The sequence below is a fragment of the Atheta coriaria genome, unplaced genomic scaffold, assembly GCF_025399875.1.
Source record: "Atheta coriaria isolate IRGN ID8LTWV9N9 unplaced genomic scaffold, Caltech_Dcor_3.1 hic_scaffold_7_pilon, whole genome shotgun sequence".
Lineage (NCBI taxonomy): Eukaryota > Metazoa > Arthropoda > Insecta > Coleoptera > Staphylinidae > Dalotia > Dalotia coriaria.
The window spans coordinates 8,212,301-8,233,178 of NW_027045449.1; the positions used below are offsets into that span (position 1 = coordinate 8,212,301).

General features: G+C 35.2%; 3 protein-coding genes across 11 annotated transcripts in view; 1 reads left to right on the top strand and 2 right to left on the bottom strand.

The window, feature by feature from the left end:
- The first annotated feature begins 1,539 nt into the window (after window positions 1-1,539).
- LOC135796296 (tyrosine-protein kinase transmembrane receptor Ror-like) lies at window positions 1,540-15,813 on the top strand. Of its 2 annotated transcripts, XR_010549308.1 has the most exons (8): window positions 1,540-2,068; window positions 5,878-6,033; window positions 10,145-10,245; window positions 10,450-10,617; window positions 10,724-10,886; window positions 13,886-14,050; window positions 14,129-15,434; window positions 15,500-15,813. XR_010549308.1 is itself a non-coding variant. In XM_065308257.1 (7 exons), the coding sequence occupies exons 1-7, from the start codon at window positions 2,038-2,040 to the stop codon at window positions 14,923-14,925; spliced, it is 1,581 nt and encodes a 526-aa protein (XP_065164329.1). In that variant the 5' UTR covers window positions 1,540-2,037; the 3' UTR covers window positions 14,926-15,813. The 2 variants fall into 2 exon arrangements, 1 of the variants encoding a protein (XP_065164329.1); XM_065308257.1 differs by having other exon boundaries at window positions 14,129-15,813.
- Window positions 11,690-13,428, bottom strand: sad (Cytochrome P450 family protein sad). Its single transcript, XM_065308258.1, has one exon. It carries the CDS (start codon window positions 13,192-13,194, stop codon window positions 11,779-11,781), a length of 1,416 nt encoding a protein of 471 aa, XP_065164330.1. The 5' UTR covers window positions 13,195-13,428; the 3' UTR covers window positions 11,690-11,778.
- A 423-nt stretch (window positions 15,814-16,236) lies between the features above and the next one.
- The window catches only part of cno (adherens junction formation factor afadin), a 29,074-nt gene continuing 24,432 nt past the window's right edge, over window positions 16,237-20,878 (bottom strand). For 7 of the 8 annotated variants that reach the window (XM_065308249.1, XM_065308248.1, XM_065308247.1 and 4 more), the window contains 4 exons: window positions 20,517-20,838; window positions 17,162-18,726; window positions 16,865-17,101; window positions 16,237-16,804 (listed from right to left, as the gene is read on the bottom strand). In XM_065308249.1, coding sequence (XP_065164321.1) covers window positions 16,481-16,804; window positions 16,865-17,101; window positions 17,162-18,726; window positions 20,517-20,838 — 2,448 coding nt within the window. In that variant the 3' untranslated portion in view covers window positions 16,237-16,480. Of the gene's footprint in view, window positions 16,805-16,864; window positions 17,102-17,161; window positions 18,727-19,002; window positions 20,390-20,516; window positions 20,839-20,878 lie in introns of those variants that run through there. The other variant, XM_065308252.1, reaches the window with a different exon arrangement.

The following is a 20,878-nucleotide window of genomic DNA, read 5'->3' on the forward strand; positions in this document are numbered from 1 at the left end:
AACGTGCGTATCGCGCCGATAAATTAAATCTAGCGAAAGATATCAATGTAGACATATACATGTTCTCACGTGGAATGTTTTTCATTCAATGTTCAATTTTGTTTGTCGAATCTCAAGGCGTGTTTTGCAAGTAAGTTATTTTCCTGGAAAACAATTAGTTGGTTTAGATGTAAATGTTTTCATTCAATAAATCTACACAAATAACTTATTGTTATTGTTTGCAACCCATAATAATGGATGTTCAGTAAGTGATTGCCAATATGCGTCATTAGATATATAATGTACATATGATAAAGGAAATATGTTTAATTAGAAGATAAATTTTATCTAGAATAATGCTATATAATACTTAAATTGTAGTTCAATGTATAATGATCGTACTATTATAAATTTATGGAAATATGTTACAATAGATGTCAGAAGAATTAAAGTATCAATACTTGTATCGTGACTTTTCCTTATATATAATTTTCCTAATATATATATTATAAATGCAAAAGTGAGTTTCTTTGTTTGTGTGTTTATTTGTTACTCGGAAAATATTTCATCGATTACCATGAAATTATGTGCGCATATTTTTTTGCAAAGAACATAAAACACTTAAAAAAATAACAATATTTTTTCAAAAGTAAAATAAAATTTGCCAAAATAAATCAAATGGAAATTCACTTTGTTTCAATAATTATAAAACTGAATTAGTGCATTTTGAAATAGAAACTGAGATTAACTCTTATTTTAAATAAGAGCCACCTATTAAAAATGACGCAGGCAGAGTCACGGGTAAAAGCTAGTATAGAATGAGTATAATTACATTATAAAAGTTAAATATGGTTATTAATTAAACTAAATAAATGAAATAAATAGAAATTTAATGATTAGGTGTCAAGTTCAACTGTTACATGCAGGTAACAAAACTTCAATTTGCATTTGCATCAGGCTGATTTAGATCTGTAAAAGTAATTAATCAATTATTTGATACACAGGTGCTTTAGGGAAAAATTAAACATTAATTTTAGCAAGCAGTTTTTAATAATTGAAGAAATAAAAGTGGTCAAAATCGCAGATAAAACACATTACGTAAAACGTGACGTCATTGAACTTAGTAGCGATGCGTTTATTTGCAATGTTTTCTTTTACATCTGACGTGAACTTTCAAATATAATATGCATTGTGATGTCACATACACGCGGTGGAAATACGAATTTGTTTGAAAAACGGCTTTTTCCTAAATAATACATTTTAATTAAATATTTATGCACAAAAACAAAAAAATATGGTTTTTGCCAAAAATTTAAAAGAAAAAAAACGTATATAGAATTTAAAAATTAAGGAAATAAATTAAGGAATACATGCAATTATTCAATTATTTTCCTACGAAATCTCCAAAATTAATATTCAATTACAATTGTACTACCCTCGTAGTACCGTGCGATACGCACTCGTGCGCGGTTTGTCGTGGGTGGTGCGCGAGCATGCAACAAGCACTGTATGTGCCGGCGCATAAAGTTCGGTCCCGGTTTGTGCTTTGCTCTTGCTCATTCGCGTACGAATCGCACGCGGTAGAAGGCAGCAGCAGCACCCGCTCGAAGCTCACGAAATTCGAGCATGTGAAGCGCGTGAAGCACGTGATAAGCAATGTTCGAATTTTGTTCTCGTGTTCTTCTCCCACCAAACAGCGATAATTAATTGGCGGTTTGTTTGCTGGATGCTTCGCAATCCAAAGAGAGCGTATTATCGTGTAACGAATGGATTATCAGTGAATTGATTGGTATGGTCCAGCTACCACCGAGTACCGAGTTACGGCCGTTTATAACAAACAAGTGGCGACGCAACATTACTGGACTTTAAACTTTAACACGAACTGAAAACAGTGAACAAACGCGTTAAATATTTTTTATTCCGTTGATATTGTTTTAATAAGAAACGGATTTAATAATGAGTGTACTAACTATGTTATTACAAACACAGTTTGTAATTTCCAAGAATTATATGGGATTGAGGATCTAACCTTGTGCAAACCAAAAATTATGGACTAAAATGAATCGACAAGAGGAAGTCAATATGGGGGGTGAGTACCAGTTAATTATCTACATTAATTTTGCGATTTTATTACTATATAAAGATGGAAGAAAATTAGGAAAAATATTAAATTGATGTTGGTTTATCAAAAAATGTTGATATTTTGATATAATAATATTGGAAGTATTATCAGATGTGATAAGAGTATATTTTTGCGAATTATTATGTGGGTGAATATTGCCAGTTAATGTTTAGCAAATCGTTTACATATTTTACGGTATGCGCCTGGAATAATTTATTTTATTCATTTGCATTTTGATTTAATAAATATAACATCAATCCTTAAAAAAACAAACAGTATGCAAATGGAAAATGTAATGCAATTTTTCCATAACAAAATGTAAATGACAAGAAAACCTATTTCACTATATCAACTAAAATGATTAATGTACACTTTATATAAAAGAATAAGAGAATTTCCTGAAAGCTTTTGTATGCTTGAGAACCTTATGTTTTAATGCAAAAAGCGAATATTATAATACACCAACATTGGTTCATCAATACATCAATATGCCACCATATTGAGATAAAGCTGTGGTAGCGAAGAAACAAATCCATCATTTTGTTTGAATGGATTTCTCGAGAATAGGTTTACCTACATAAATATTTGTATACTCACATACCTACGTGAAATGTGTTTAATAAAAGAGACATTCTAATAAACTGCCATTAATTCGTAATTTAGTCTCGGCAGTAGCAAAACTAATAAAACAATCAACAATGGAACAATCATAAATATATTAAACGTTTTGTGTCTGACAGACGGACGCCTTCAGACTTAGCCAATTCATATTCATGTGGATAGAACTAAAGAATGTGTGCTTAAAACAACAACAATTATTAGTGACTTAATTTGATATTTAAATGATTTATCTATTGTTGTGGCACGACTGCGATAACATTTTATACGGAAATATAACAATCCAAAGATAATAACAAAATGTATTGAAATTAAAAAAGCAAACATTTATTTCTTATTTTTTGTAAAGGTAGGAACAAATGCGTAAACAAATACAATTGTATGACAAATGACACATTTCGAGCAATATCAGACCGAATTTTCATAACATAATCGAACGTGACGGAATTTTCATTCCGACACTTATTACGCTGCTGCGGGTATTTTGCAATTTCCACTTCTATCAGAAGAATTTCAGCATTCTCATTTATTTTGTTTTTGTATTCAACAATGTTTTTAAAATGTATTTAAATTTTATTTGTTATTTATGGACAACTGGTTTCCCGAATGAAATATTTGGTTCACTCAAAAGGAACATGAATACAAGAATTAATTGCTTTTATACAGACAAAACTAGAATTATACTTTCAATCTGGCTAATTTTATTTTTCATCAGGTAATTTTATTTTGGTTGCAAAACAAAATAACAAAATTTCCTACCTCTCGTAATAAGAAATTCATTGTAATTATCCTTAAAACGGATAATGTAAAAACTTGTGAATTATTTATTATTTAGCTAAAATCGAATAAATATTAAAACAAAATTCAGAACGGCTAAGTAATATATTATATAATTTTTTATTTTCATCAGAATATCAAAGTATGTATTAGAAATGGATAGTAATTTTTAGTGACTTTAAAAATACCTCGTTCTTATACACGCTGAAAACGTCCTTACTAGATAACCTCTCAGATCAAGAGGTTCCGTTTCTTATTATTTAGAGATAACATTTCTCTGCTATTACAGTGCTACGAGTATATGCTTGCTACACATCAGACAAATTTATAGTCAAGAATTAGAACTTCGGGTCATTACGAAAAGTACTTAGTTCTTTCAAAACAATCTATCGTCACAACAATAGTACGTTCTAAAAATGTAAGCCTAAATTTAAGGAATTGCAGAAAGAATGTGCTTGCATATCTGTTTGGGGATGACTTTAAGGAAAGCTGCATACAGCTGGGGTTGAATTGACTATTATAGTACGCCAGTCAAGTCCTTCGGTATTTGTACTTGTATTAAAGTTTCTAAGACGGGCAGCCACGGAGCTTTGTAAAGTATGTTGGGGAAATTAGTCAACAAACTTCGAGGGTGTCGGGTGAAAAAAAAAACGTAACGCGATGGGAAGTAAAAGAAAACGAAACCAAACACAACGCACACGCGGGGAATCAATAAAGACACACGCTCGAGTTATTTGACGTTCTCAACTGTCCGAGGGGCACTTAACTTTGATGGGCGTTAGATTAACAAACTGCGTCTGTCGTCGCGGTGAAGTCTTTACAATGTTATTTTTGGCAGGATGAGATGGGTGTGTGCGAGTTGAGAAAATGAGAAAAAATGTTTGCCACAGTAAAAAAGAACGTTTTAAGAAGAGCTATGTGCTATAAAAGAAAATAAATTGTCGGTAGAATCACTGCAAGTGTTTTAGCTGCTAACAATTGAAGAAAGCGCATCATTTATTTTACTATCAATGTGATTGTTTGTTACAAATGTGAATACGAAATTTGATTTTGCGCAGAAATTGTAATTTACGTAAAATAAACCAAAAGATTTAACATTTCGTGGGTGAATTAAAAAATATACCTAAGTATAAAAATATAAATATATTAAGTACATTATGTTTCGTATGCAATTCTCGTGTAGCTGCCATTATTCAAATAAAAATTTAATTCCGTAAAACGGAATCATTCCGAAATTATGTAGTATTCTGAAAAAAGAGACTACGTCAGAAGTTGCTACAATAAAATTGAATTTAAAAAATTCATTGAGTTTTACGAATATACTGTTTCATGTGTATCCGGAACTTTTTTTTATATATATATATAAAATATATATAATTTTTTTTTTAATTTTACGTGATTGAATTACATTTTTGTTTTTGAGTTAATCATGTTTCGCCTCGAGGGCGTCGTCAGTAACTCAGTACAAATGTATATAGCTACCTATATATATTTATATATATGCAAGGCGTAAAATTAAATTTCTGTAATACGAAGGTATCAGCAAAGTGTAATTTATAATTAAGTGCTTTAATTATCAGCTACAACTAACCAATTAAGAGAAATAGAAATTGTAATTGAAGTTGTACTTAACAGCAAAGTTAAACAAATCATATGGCCAATTGTATAAGTGAAATTGAACAAGGTTTTGGGAAAATAAACGCAAACAGCAATATTTATTCTAATTTTATCAAACTTTTTTTTTATTTACGTATTATTTAAGAAGTTTTAATTAGGTAAACACAATAGTAAAGTTTTAATTTTATTTTTTTGTATGAATTCAAATATAATAAATAAAAGTTTTCATGTACTTTGCAGTAAACCAATAAAAAAAGTTTCAATGTTCATTATTGTATACATGAATTTTACAATGGATACAGCTCACATAAAAAGGTAAAAACAAATTTATCAAATGTTTTACTTTAGTACCGAAATTGTTTATACCATATGTCGGAGTTTCACATCAATTACGAGAATACAAATATATTTTTAGTGTGCCGGCGATTGATTTCATAAACAATGCACAAAACGAATGGCCTGACCTGCTGCCAAAAAGCCACTGAATTATCATAGATTATAGCAAAATGTTTTGCTTAAAAAAACTATAATGTTAGTGCGCGTGTTTCTAATGCTGTGGTAGTTGAAAGTTAAGACTAATTTATTTTATGCCAGGATAGTAGCAGATATCTGAGCTAATCTTGAATTAAAATCCCAAACGACAAGCAGGAAATAAAATAATTTTTTTGAGAATTTGTTATCAATGCAAAGAAAAAAGAATTACCAAGAATTGAAATGTATTGCTTTTGAACTAATTTTCTAATTATGTTTCTGTATTTTTTCAGAGCGCGTTCACAACGTGCAAATCGGCAAGTGCGAGAAAGGAATATGCGGTGAGGAAGCGGCATGTCAGCAGCATCCAAATGAGACATTTGTATGCCTCTGCCCCCACGACATGCAGCCGCCAACGACTGACGGCAGATGCCCAACGCGAAAAACAGGCGAGTGGTAAAATAGCGTGGAATTGGTATTCATCCTTTTGTACAAAATTTAACTGCAAATTGATGAATATTAACGTCCCAGCTCTGTTGTGCACGAAACTTTATTTCAATTTTGAAAGAACCACGTAACTGATTTGCAAATGTCTAGAAAGATATAATCAATAAAATGTGTTTCAATATATAACATAAAAAATATTAAGTAAATACAATTTGTTCGGAAAATCAATTGTAGCTCTTGAACACTATTGAAATATTGAATCAGATGAATGATGAACTTGAAGCAGTTACAAGTGCGATTCTTTAGTGGTTCATTGCTCAATTTCCGATTTGCTTGATTCTTGTTTGAAATATTTTAGTCGAGCGCGGCTGTGCTATTAGCTGATATTTTTAGTCAATTTTAATGGATGGCGCACATAAAAGTGAAAAGATTTTGCGAATAATACAAAAGCTTCTCGCAGCTAAGCGCATTGCGAGTTTTATTCAATTTATCAGCATGATTCATTATGGCTGCTGAGTTTTGTGAGGTAACAATATTTCCATATATCTAATAAACCTGAAAATTCAAGCAATCCGCAATTGTTCGTCGTCAATGTGCAGTAAAACCATATTTTTTGAAATGTCTGTTTTACTTTATTACATGTTGCTATACTGTATATAATAAGTACTGCAAATTCTTTTTAATTCAATACTTCCATCTGTTTCAAAATAAGTTCTACAAAAACATTTCATTTCAAATAAATTTGTATAAAATCAGAGCATAATTCAATACAAAACCAATTCAGAAATTTTAAATGTAAATAGTGAACAAATATAAAAATTAAATGTTCGAAACTGTTTGTTGCGAATTGAGCTATTTTATAGCCAGTATAGCCACTACGTATTGTTAATATGTTCATCGGAATATAGTTTTTATAACTAAATTCCATTATTAACAAATCAAACCAGAATGATATTTGAGCACACCATATAATTATATTTTGCCTTAAATATTCTGATAACAAAGCTCTAGATCGAACTTAAAACGAAGTCAAAAAACCCAGGTTCAAGATGAGACGCTAGTCAACTTATGGTAGCAAAACAGAAGTTTATTCTTATTTACAAACTTAAAAAACTATCTATATTGGGTATTACCAATAGTTTAAAAGGTAAACATACGTAGACGAAGAACTTAGCTCTACAAATAAGCAAATAAGCAAAAATATGCAATATTTCTAAAATAAGGCTAAAACATGTTTTATGCATTTTTCTATGCAAACATTTAAATGCATATAATCCAAGCTGTAGAAATAATATTTTAGAGCATGATGTAGTAGCGTAATGTAGTAGTAAAAAATACTTTTACCTTTTCTACAAACCATTTTTCTAATAGTCAAAACCAAATTTTTTTAGTTTTGTAATTAAAAAGAAAAATCATAGAGAGGGATAAACTGAAACATTAATTTTGTAATAAATCTAATAAGTAATATTGTATTAATCAACGTTCTACTAACAAATTTTCTGAGGTAGGAACATTCTTGCATAGTGGTTACAGTTTGCGAACCTTTCCCTACATTCCAATAAGCACGTCATAGATGTTTGGAGTTCTTATGCTTATTACTTAGAGCCTAACAAAATTCATTACATTTAAATTAACCCCCGAAAAGCATATCACCAGTACCACAAATGTTAAGTTGAGGATTTACCTACATATGCTCACATATAGTTAAGCCAGGAGTTCTTTGATCTTGCTGCTGATCCTCATATGTATCTTTAATACTATGAATATACAAAGTTAGTGAAAGTCGTTATCTTATTCTGGATTTTGCAAACAACCCTCAGACAAACAATAAATTACCGGTTCGATCGTTCCGTGAGTGAATTACCTCTGCTCGACGAGGGTCGCAATTTCGGATTTTGTGGTTCAATTTCTATTCACCGTAGAAAAGAATATTTTGCACGAAAGCTCTGAATTATTCTTTTCGTATGCTTCAAAATACGTATTTGGTTGCATTACATAACATTACGGGAATTTTTATGAAGCACCTTTAGTAGAGTATGTGGTTATTTTGATTTTTTTTTCATAAAACAATTTTATTTTTTATTAAAACATAATGTTTTACAGCAACAATTTGTTTACTGACGAATATTTAAAATACTAAAAAAAACTCATACACGTATATAGTGGGTGCTCCTAGGCACACACCATCCTTTATTCATCACGGCGATAGGTAAGTTAGTTTATGGAAAATATTATTGATGACCACGGAGGCTTGTCGAGCAAAATTATTAACCGATTAACGTGGCAAGACGCAGCTCCGCATAAAGAACTCGCCTCTTGCCGGGCACAAGCCACCTGTAGAATGGATATATAAATTGAATTGAATGCCAGCCATTGTGAGCGTGCAGCCTCATCGTTTTAAGCTTCGTAATCTTCGATCCGGAGATTTTCAATTCTTGAGCGTTTATCTCGACGCAAGTTACGGCGGACGTGAAATCCATTATTGTATGATGTTATCTCTATGCATGATTCATGACTTTTTCGGCTAAGTATCAATTATTCACGCGAGATTTTTTTCAGTTACGCATTGTAGCCACCTTTATGAAGGTGTGCATGAGTTATACGAACATAAATTCATAAGTCAGGTTTAATCAAATGTATAAATCGAAATCTATTTCTTTCCTTTTATACAGCCTGTGCCGACTGAAGTCGAATTATTATGAAACATCTGAGAATTTTCAATAGATTCCAAACATAATCTGATTTAATTAGTGATCTTTTGTGCTTTTCTTTGTAATAATTAGTTATCGCTTCTCAATACGAACGAAGATGAGGAGACACAATATATAACTTTCTCCTTGCGTTGTCCTACAGTATAACTTACATATCAGACACAGAACCATTGTAAATTTGCGCGTAAATTTTCCTGAAGTTTACGTAACACTATCACGAAGAACCACTCCATGTACGTAAATACACAAAGTAAAGATATTAAATGACGCTTAAATTATATTCGCGTTTACATCGCATAATTTGGTTTATAACGGTCCAAGGTGCACAATTGAAACCTGGCACATACGAGAACCATTGCTGTACTAGTAATGAAAATATCTATCGCTACATATATAGAATACAAAAGAGGCAAACAAAGCAAACTTCAAAGAACCTCATTGTTTAACAAGTCGTCTTGTTCTTGTCGAAAGACCGTTTATGAACAGAGCAGAGGTTGTGTGGAGATTATAAGAATTTCCATAATTTAGCACCAATATTGCGTCGGTGGCAAGTAACTGAGTACGGTCAGTGCGCGACATAAAATTATGCAGATAAATTGTGCATAAGGATACAATACTTGCATAAGATATGCACAGAACGATTGAAGAATGATGGTGTCAAGTGAATAAGCACATATACACCTACCGTCCCAGCAATTTTCACCCACAAATATGGAAATGGTGCTACTGTGGTCACACTTTACTTATTTCAAATGTTTGTTTTACCCAGAATCCTTTAAGTCTTATAATAATTTGAAAATATTTATATCCTAGTTAGAATGAAAAGAAATCTATTGTTCATTATGTTAATTTATAGCCATGTATTGTTTTACGTTTACTGAATGTCAATAAAATATTCAGCAGGGGTATTTTAATGCATTATTTGAATAATATAAGTTTCTTTTTTAATTCTTTGGTGGAGGCGTTGTATTACAATCACTTTTTATAATGTTTATTTTTCTAAACTATACATTGTTGGATAAATGCATGCAACTTCCCCAAAAGTATTAAATAACAATGGTAAACCAACTCAACTAAAATTCTGGGAAAATATATTTGCTATCAGCAAACAACAACTATCAATAAATAATTTAATTATCATGAGGCATATATGCATCCGAACTGATCATGGTTCAATACATAATTCATGTTTAATTAATAACAATACTGAACCAAACAAAGGACCTTAAATGTACGTAATATTAATTAAAGAAGAGGTTGCGTATTTTGGTTTGTCCCTAAAGCACAGAATAATGTGCTAATATTTGATACTCATGTACCTTTTATAATAGTCAGGCTGTGTGTACGCACAATATGATCTGTAAAAAAGCAAATCAATAATGGTTTGATTATATCGTTGCAGTGCCATTGGACCCCCGAAAAATAGAAAACATTCTCCCACCACAAAACAACGATACAAAGCTAAAAGATAGAAATCAACGCACCAATCTATTTATTACCACGGTAAGTCTACATTTTTTCATCTTAATAATGTGCGTCGGCTAAGTCAATTCGCACAGTCCATTTATATTTTACATCGTTTACTATCATCCACATCAATGGATCGTAAATCACTTCAATAACCCCTGCCACATACACTACATGCGTTTTTTGTTTGTTGCGTTGGTGAAATCGTAAACATTATGTACATCATTCCTACATTTTCAGATGCCGCCAACCCGAGCGGCTACATCCAATCACAATCCGGTGGCAATACAAAATGTTACCATATTGTATACTGTTGTGGCCGGCACGCTTCTTATTGTCAGCTCCATTGTCTGCTTGATTCTGCTACGATGTTGGTATCACAAGAAGAGGAACACAAACTTAATGTCGGTAAGTTTTTCAAAAGAAACGGCGGTATAACAAACTAATGATGTATGAATTGATGTTAGTCATTATCGAATTCTTTTGCTGTTAATGAGCTGTTTGTTTATTACAGCCATCACCTATTCAACTAAAACGGAATCTGCTCCTGCCGGATCGCTACGCGCCGAATCCGCAATATGCTGTGTGTACAAGCAATAGCGTCCAGATTCTGAGGAAGGAACAGATCGGATTCATTGCTGAGATTGGCGAAGGTTGCTTTGGAAAAGTTTTCAAAGGTACGTTGAATTTTAAAAAGGAATTACTAATAGTAGTAGTAGTCTAGCAAATGCAATACCAAGAAAAAGAGCAAATGAAAGAGCACAAAGAGTTACTAACTAGACTGCGATGCGCAATGACACAGCTAGTCTAATAAGCCTCTTAGTAATTCTACTAACAAATTATTAAGAGATTATCAAAGTATTTTTGTAAACAATTACGTCATTATTAAGAAAATGCCGTAGAAAACCATAAAAACACATGAAATTTGTTCATTATTGAATTTTAATTTTTAATACCACGCCTTGCTTGCTCGACTAACTAACGAGAACTAACGTTTGATACTTTCATTAAAATACGCACAACGAGTCATTGTTCATATTGCAAAAAAATTCAACACTAACTGCATTCAAAACACTCTCATGGTACTTCCATGTAGAGCATTACATTCATCCAACATCAGAGGCAATCGCCGGAATTGCAGACACTTGATACTTAATTAGCAAAACTCTATCAAACCTAATTAAAAACAGCCGTCAGTTCTCCATTGGTTTGAGATGTTAAGGAAAGTTAAACAATGATTTTGATTTATTTTATATAACTAATTAATGGCTAACTCTGCAGCAATTCATAGTTGAAAATTACAACCATGAATTATGTGTGAAAACTATTTCTAGTAGTAAACTAATTGGATCCATTACTTAATTAATCATTAGCGTCAAATTTAATTTCACGAGAATGATTGAATAATAATTGAATAATATAGTTTCAAACACTAAATTCAATGATTAAATATATCTTTAATTAGATATTAGTTGATATAGATACTTAAAATTCAATTTTATTGAATACTTATTTGTTTACAATAACTATCAGCAATAACTATATACATGCATTGTGAGCGGAGCAAAATTAATATTTTTCTTTGAAAATAAGACGAATAGGTTTGGAAGGTACAGAAATTAATTTCAGAATCATATCTATATCTTCATTTGGCTGTTGTAGTCGGATTGAATAACTTTTCAAAACTTTCTGAAGTGTGCTCATTAGTTGTATTTCCGCAATACGGCGTCCAATGCATGACCGGGCTCCCATTGCAAAAGGCAAACTGGCTTGCATCATCTGAGGTGTTTTGCTGCGCCACCTTTCCGGATTGAATTTATTCGGTTGATAAAAATATTTCTCATCTCGTCCCACTGTGTACAAGCTATATATAATCAACGTGTTTCTTGGAATGTAATAATTTCCCGCAACAATGTCATGGTCGGTGTTAATGCGTGTAAGAAATGGTGCGACGGGATACAAACGTAGCGTCTCCCTCATCAAATTTTTAATATCGCTGGCTTCAATGCAATTTTGATATTCCGGATGCTTCGCTAAAGAATATAACACCCACTGCATGGTATACGCTGTGGTGTCTCCTGCTGCCAGCACGAGATCGACCACTATTTTGATTATGTCACTAGGTGCAATTTGAGAACTACGCATCAGTGAAATTACGCCCATGTCGTAGGTGGAATTTAAACCAGTATTCTGGGAAATGCGCATTAGCTCATAAACTAAACCGCTTGTATTTATCAGAGCATCATCAACAGCTTGAACAAAGTCCCTCCAAATACGCAAACCGAGTCTATGCGCCAACCGAATTGGCATGAATTGCAATTGCGCTGAGGTTTCAAATATCAATTTGATTTTGTGTGATGCTGTATCGAGTTTTTCATTTATATCCGATTTACACTCGAGGTATAGCTTTTTGCCCAACATGACTGCAATGATTGTGTCCAGTGACCAGCGGTACAGTGCTTCTTCCAAGTTGTGTTCCCATTGCAACAAGTTTAAACTTCCGGCGCTTGCTTCAATCGCTTCCTTCATAAAATCTTCCGGGCCAGACTTGAGAAGGAAGTTGTTCATGACACGTCTGTGATGCAACCATTCCGTACCGTTCATGAAAAATAAACCTCGCGCACATCCGTATAATTCGTTGTAAAGCGTCCAGGCTTCCGGCAATACATGCACCGGGTGCTTGCCCTCTTTTGCAAACACTGCACGCATCATATCCGGATCACTAATGAATACAGCATGTACGTTAGCGCCAAGTTTTTCCTTGAAAATTACGCCATGCTTTTTATGCCTTTTGTCGATGTAGTGATGAAGGTTCGATGCCCCACCAGCTCGTAGTAACGCTAAGAGATTACCTATTATCGGTAATCCCCTAGAAACTGGTATATCCATCGTAGAAAATTTCGCAGAACTTGTTAGAGAACGCGTTATGCGTAAAACGTTAACGTTGGCAATTGATATCGCAGAACTGACGGTGATATAGCGCATTTTTATGGAATATTACGTATCCGTAATGCGTCCAAATTTAGTGCATGTTTATATTTTAATTCACGTTCATTATAGCGCACTTCGCGTTAGTTTTAGCGCAATATTTTTGTAATCTGAAACTGTTTACGTTGAGAATCGTCTCGAGCCGGTGTGAAACGCAGAGTATCTGCCTGCCGCACGCGTGGCCCGCAACTGCGATCACAACACCACTATTAAATTTATAACGGAATTGATGTTTACTAAGTTTCTTCACATCGACTGTCTGCCACTCGTTCGTTGAGGTCCAATCAAACGAACATTGCAACAAAACAACTTTTTACATCTACAGACGATTTAAGAAACACTCTCAAAGCGTTGAATTTTGCATCATTTTCGTCGAGTTATTCTTATTAAAATACAAATCAATTCAAAACATGTTTGTCTCTAAATAATTACATCGGCCAGTTTCAATAAAATTTTTTTTATGTTTTTGACATTGCATCAAATCGTACTTGATTGACAATACTTTACACTCCAATTCAGATTAATTCATTGTTTACTCTCGTACAAGTCCCGTATAAAAGTTGGGCAATTTTATTTATTCATTTCAATACATTAAGGCTTAATTTTAATGGACCTGCTGCTCTTACGATGAGCATTGCTCAACATGTTCGATAATTAATTAAGTTTTTTGGCGGTTACATGTTTACAGGCGAGTTGCGATATGACCACAGCGAATTTGATGTAATCGTCGCCGTAAAAGTATTGAAGGAATCGGCGAGTCGCGAAGCAGAAGAAGACTTTCTTCGCGAAGTGGACATCATGAGCGCTTTTCGACACGAAAATATTTTAACACTAGTGGGTGTTGTACTCAGAGGTAAGTTTTGCGATCACCGGTTGGACTTTGTTTGGCAACATTTGCAATAACTTAAAGATGATTATTATGATGTTACAGACACGAACGTGACGCCGATGATGGTATTTGAGTACATGCCACACGGGGACCTAGCTGAACTGCTTCGTAATCAGAATAATCGCTTCGACGACCAAAAGAAGGTGCCGACGTTATCTCGTCACGACCTGATGTCTATTGCGCTCCAGATTGCCAACGGAATGATGTATTTGGCGTCACAGCGTTTTGTTCATCGTGATTTAGCTTGCCGAAATTGTCTCGTCGCTAGTGGACCAATGGTAAAAATTGCAGATTTCGGTATGAGTCGCGACGTCTACACGTGTGATTATTATAAGATTGGTGGGTCACGTCTTTTACCCGTGCGCTGGATGTCGCCTGAGAGTGTCATCTATGGTCGCTTTACACTAGAATCAGACACTTGGTCCTTTGGTGTCGTTCTATGGGAAATCTACACGTACGGTAAGCAGCCATATTATGGACACACCAACGACGAGGTGGTGAAACTTATCCTACAGGGTATTATGCTAATACCACCCGATGATTGCCCATCTGTGATTCGGGATCTAATGCGCAACTGCTGGAAAACGGAGCCGCGGGACCGTATTAAATTTACAGGCATTTGCGAAGTGCTGAATGCAGCGCATGAGGAAATGCTTGGAGCGGTGTTGGTTGAACGTCCCAATTCGATGCGGACAATGTCGTTACCCCGACCGCCACCACTGCCAAACCTCCAACGCCCTGTCATGTCACCAATGGAGGACCTAGTTGATCCGGATGGATACCTGCTACCGAAAGATATCAAAGAATCTGTTCAGTATTTGGAGGCGCTGCCGGCTTAACAGGACCAAGAACAAAGAAGGGTAAATTGATAACTAAACTACAAAAATTAATATGTTACCGTGCTACTCCTGTTGTAAACCTGTCTCGGAAGACTCCCAAACCAAAGATTTTTCGATTACCACTGACATTTATGAGTACTTAACATACAGAAACCAAAATGAGATTAAAAAAGTATTTAAGTGTCTTCAAATGTTTTCATAATCGCTAATGTATCACGTAAAAACTTGGCAAACGAGATATACGTTGTTGAAAATTTACAAAATTTTAAAAGGTTTATAAAATATATAGTATATATACGGTATATTTACATATTATAAAAAAAAAACAAGATCACATTTCCACGAATTAGACCAATGGATCAGCAAGTACGAAATCAATATTTCGAAGAATAATAACAAAAACAACGATATACGCGTACAAATCCTAGGTAATGATATTTACAATAATAATCCAATCCGACCATCATTGTGATAAATGTTATCTCATGGAATCAGAAGAACCACTAAAAGTAAGTTCTATTTAATGTACATTTGCAATCATGAATCGTTAATGTGATTCGACGTACCTTTCTAGATCACGCATTATCCCCGTAGCTCTCATAAGTCTTCTTATTTAATTGGCATTAAATCGACCCTAACGATTTATTACAATAATTACTAAATATATTGAGAGGATCGACATTACGTTGCCCATCCAGATAATGATATCGACTGATTATTTATTCGTTATAAAAAAAGCGATAATGCAAATATGTATTAGGTTTATGGAATGAAAAATGTGGCAAACAAATAATGTGATGTATGACATTAATAAGCAATGTAAATGTACATCTTTGTGTAAAAAGGTAATTTTGTGATTCAAAATAAACCTACTGCTCGATTCACAAATGATTTGCACTTTACTCCGAATTCACCTCGTTAGATTTGCTTTAATTAGCAGCTTGTTGGCATTCCATTGTAAGCACTGCGGAAAACGCAAACGTTTGAAGATAGTACCGTGGGATTGGCATTACTCCGCTTAATTTATCTTTATATAAACATCAGAACCGTCTGTTCAATTTATATGGAGTATTTAGAACACAAACTAAATTCAATCAATGAATCTAAACAATCGGTGCGCATACCACCATTCATCAAAACATTAGCAAGATTATTTTAGTTTGAGTAGAGTTGCTTTTGCTAATCCTTTCGAAATCAATCAAAACGTATATATGCTATGAGTATTTTTATTAAGCTTGCTAAATTGAAATTTGAAATCATTAATATTAGTGTTGGCAATACGGGGGCAGGGAGATAATGAAATAAAACGAATTATAAAATATTACATATTTCTTGTCATAAATTTTTCATCTTGTTACTTAAACCTTCAAGATTGCTCGAACTATGAAATAAAATAACAATATTTATAATATGTAAATAATATTCATTTGTAACTTCATTAGAATATAATATTTTTCTGATCTCTTTCGTATTCTGTTGCATCGTATTTCTACTGCTGTTAGTTCAAAATTATTTATCATCAATTAAAATATATTTATATCAAAATAAATTAAGGTTAATGGACCAGGCTGGGATTAGGAGAACCTATGCTGTCAATCTCACGTTGCGCTCGTGATATCTTACTCTTATCTTTCGGTGTTTCTTGTTCGCCGGTCTCCATCGCAAACATCTTCATTTTCTCTTTGAACGTGAGTTTCTCTGGCACAGGTGTCTGCGTTTGCGTCTTTTGCTGTGCTTGTTCCGCGAGACGTCGCTGACGCGGATCCCGATAAACTTCCTGCGCCCCGATGACACCGGGGGTTGCCGTATTCACGCCGGGTGACCCGTCGTTCAAATGCGTTGGCGACGCTAACATCATCTCGGCTTGCTTAATAAAGACCTATAAATAACATAGAAAATGAAACTTTTGTACTTTGCTAAAAAAAAAGAGTAATCGTACGTTGGGATCTTCCCGTCTTTCCTCCAATTGCAAAGTTTCCGGTATTTGAGGTGCAGTGGACGGGTCATTGAATGAAACTCGCTTTGGTCCCTCTTTGCTTCTCATCGACATGATTGTGTAGCTGACGCCGCGCTCCGGTGGAGGCGGCACGCTAACATCATTCTCCTTTGGCACTGACACGCCGCTTTTGAGTATCGACAGTGGAGTATCCTTCACTGGCGGCATGGTAGGAGATCCCTGTTGATAATTATCAGAAGTTAAAAAATTAGTCGAAATTAAAAATTTATCGAATGTTACCTTTTCAGTATTATCATCTTCATCCAATTCGGCTGCTTCTTGAGCACGGCGTTGAAATTCCCTCTCAAATTGCAACACTCTCAACTGTTCTTCTTGATGCTGTGTGCGTTGCGCCATTAGACTTAAATCTTTAATTTGTTGTTCCTGCCACTGGCGACTAAGTTCACGTCTCTGTTGCTCCTGTTTTTCTTGTTCCTCTCGGATCCACGGATCGCGAGCGGTTTTCGATACGCCTGGATTAGGACAATAGGTCATTTTGGGAGGATCTTGAGTACTTGCCATGTACAGAGGATGCGTACTGGTTGGAGGCGGTTCCGGAATTAGATCTTCCTGCTTCTTTGATGGTTTGGGAGCAACAGGTGGGAATTTATTGTTGTAATTGTTGTAGATCATTGGCGGCACGCTTTGCTGGTGCGTTAGATGCAGATTCTGCATGCTCTTGGTGTTTTGAATAAGTTGCAATTCGTGGCTTGATTGCGATTTGTTCATCATATGCCTACGTCGTACTTCCTCCGACATCTCAGCCATTTTTGCCTGACCCCGCAGACTGTTTTTGTCCTCCCAATGCTGTGCGTCGTGCATGTTACGTATGTTGCCGCTGCTAGGATAACGCGCAATATCCTGATGACCAACGTCGTTCCGATAATATTCATCCGGATGGTATTGCATCTGCTGTTGCATGTGATGTAGCGGCAATTTACGCTGAATGTGATTTTGATTATTGTAATTATTGGAATCATCACGTTCCTTGAGTAAACCACTGCCTGTATAGTGTGAGTATTCATCCTGTCGCTGTTGAATATTGACATTGATTGGTTGCTTCAGACTGGAGGTTGGGCTCATCGGTTCCTGACTGCGCACGGACATGGAGGGACTGTTGTAATTGGGAATGTTACCATAGGATGCCATATGTCGAACTGCGTCGGGTTCGTGATGTTCTTGATTGCTGTAGGTCGGCGACATCGTTTGATTATGATTATTCACATTTGGATAGGATGCAGACGTATTAGCATCGTGCATGCGCTGCGATTGCTGCATCGCTTGATGTTTTAAGTTTGGTATTGACTGATGAAGGGCGCGATTTGGAACAACGGCTGCAGGATGCGGAGCTGTGTTGTTTGTGTAACAAGCCGACGTTGGTCGTTGGTTCTGTTGATGTATCAAATTGGATTGCAAAGATACTTGAGAACTACGCAGAGCCGACGTCCGATCCCCTAACTGAGGCGGACTCATTGGGCTCATAGGACTGATGGGCATCTTGTTCCTATATACACTTAGGTTTTGATAAAAGCTTGAATCCTGCTGATTGCTGCTATTTGTATGGTTATGCAAATTATGTGTTGATCTGCTCCTAATGCCATTATTTGCGGTGTTAGTCGTTGTATTAATGCTGTTATTTGAAGATGTTCGGCTGTAGCCCGGATTGAAAACATCGTGTTGCTGAGTCAGACGGTTCTCCATTCCAGGGGAAAGGTGGTGTAAAGCAGGAACAGACTTAGACGAAAGAATCGTGCGTTCGGTGTCAACTTTTGATGGTAAATCACGTTCAGACATCCTTCGAGAACCTACATAACAAATTATAACGATTAAAATTGACAAATAATTTTCTACATGCTATTTAATAAAAACACACAAAAACACAACAGGCAAAGTAGAAATACTTTTGCAGCAAAATATTTTTTATTAACTATTGTTTAGAATGTTTTTTAATGGTTAATAATTAAAGCGCAAAGAAAATAACAAGCTTTTTGCACGCTTACGTCATACTATAAACAATTCAGATCTAAATTAAAATGGAGAAAAACAATAAATACAATGTATATATTTGAATAAAAAATTACATGTGCTCAACATAAATGTTATCCTCACAAATCTGAATACGGTCGTCAGCTCGTTGGCCGCCATTTTGTGCTTGGCCCCAAGTCCTTCCATTATTTAACTGATCCAGATAATACTTGGCAAGGATTGGGCACGTGCTAGTTGCCAAGCAGCAGCATTTGCGCACGGCTTTGATCCTGCGGTCGTTAGGTTCATTATTATTATCTACGACCGTGCTGGCTGAATGCACATTATTGTTGTTATTATTCCAAGATTCGGTATATCTCTGATCTGCAGTCGAATTATCCTCGTAGCTATGACTACGATCAATAGTTTGGTACTGTTTATGTTTTTTAATGTTACGCAAAGAACTCCTACGCTTTCCGAGCTTTTTAACTACATTAACTTGAATAGAATTATTCGTAACATTTTCGTTAGACATTGGTGCGTTAACGTTATTTGTAATAGTAGTAGTGGTATTTGAAACATATTTATCTAGTGTGTCGTCCTCCTGGACAAGGTTGGTCCCTATAGTGTCTAAATTGGTGCTGTCAATAGTGTTTGGTCGCTCAATTTGGTCGCAATAGTTATAGTTGAATATACAATTAGTGAATTTGCAATGGTGCATAAAGTCATCTTCAATTTTTCTATTGCTACTTGATAAAACGTCTTCGGAAAAATATTTGCTGGAGGTTTCGTCTAGAGTGGACGGCGTTGCGTTGCCAACATCAATTAAGTGTTCTAAGTTATCTAGGTTGGGTAAAGAGTAATAAATGTATTTGTCCTTCGCTGACATGTCCGCGGTACCCTGCTCGTAACTATAATCGTCGTAACCGTAATCTAAATTCATGTCGCAAAGCATTTTCAATATTTCCAGTCTTTCGTATTTGTTCAATTTGTTCCCAATAACCTCCTGGCTGCGACATTTCTTAACCTGCTCATCTAATTCGTTTTGTTTCGAAAGTTGAGGATAACTGCTAACCAGGGAAAACTCTGAAGGCAATTTCGCAGCATTTGACGTTTTTGGACTCTTCCAAAACTTTTCGTTCGCGTCTGGATTTGATAGATCCACTTGCGAAGTGTATGCTACACTACTAATGGTCGAGTTGGACGTTGATAAGTCTTGTAAAGATTTCGAAAACGGTTCAATTCTTAGTAAACTACTCGCGTGGTCTAGGGACGTGCTTTTGGGTATAATCTTATGCTCAATTTCCGATATATCTTCGATCAAAATTTGCGGTATTTGTAGCGGCGGTGGTAAAACAACCACCCTCGGTGTTTGTCTGTACAAATGTTCATCGGACGCGAAAAAAACGTCGTGCGCTTTCATGGGCGGCGTCCGCAGCATGTGCAAAGATTCTTGCGACTGCGCCGCACGATTATAATAGCCTACTTTGCAATTATCCAAGGCTGCATGTAAACAACGAGGGGCAACTGTTATACAATGGTTAGTCACTACATTAACTACAGTTAGCATTTTAGTATTATTACTTGAATAATTAAAATCGCCGCATAAATCCTGATAATATTAACTCACCTCTGTTTGGCGTCGGACTCGGTTGTTGCAATAAAGTTGCGAGACCGTGATACACAGCACCGCCTTTAGCCACTTCGAGGGCGACGATACCTCCGGTACGCACCAAAAATTCAGCTGCCTTTTCTTGTGTAATGCCCAAAAGAGAATGGCCGTCCACAGACAGCAATTGATCTCCAGCCGCTAAGCGCCCATCGCGATCAGCAGCACCACCAGGAACCACTGACTTAATATAGATCCCAAGTCTTTCCTGACCAGCACCTTTAGCTGCCACAATAGATAAACCCATTCCGCCACCGGTTTTGTGCAATTTTATTATTTGAATCTAAAATGATATCAAATTACATTCGGTTGCCATTTATAAA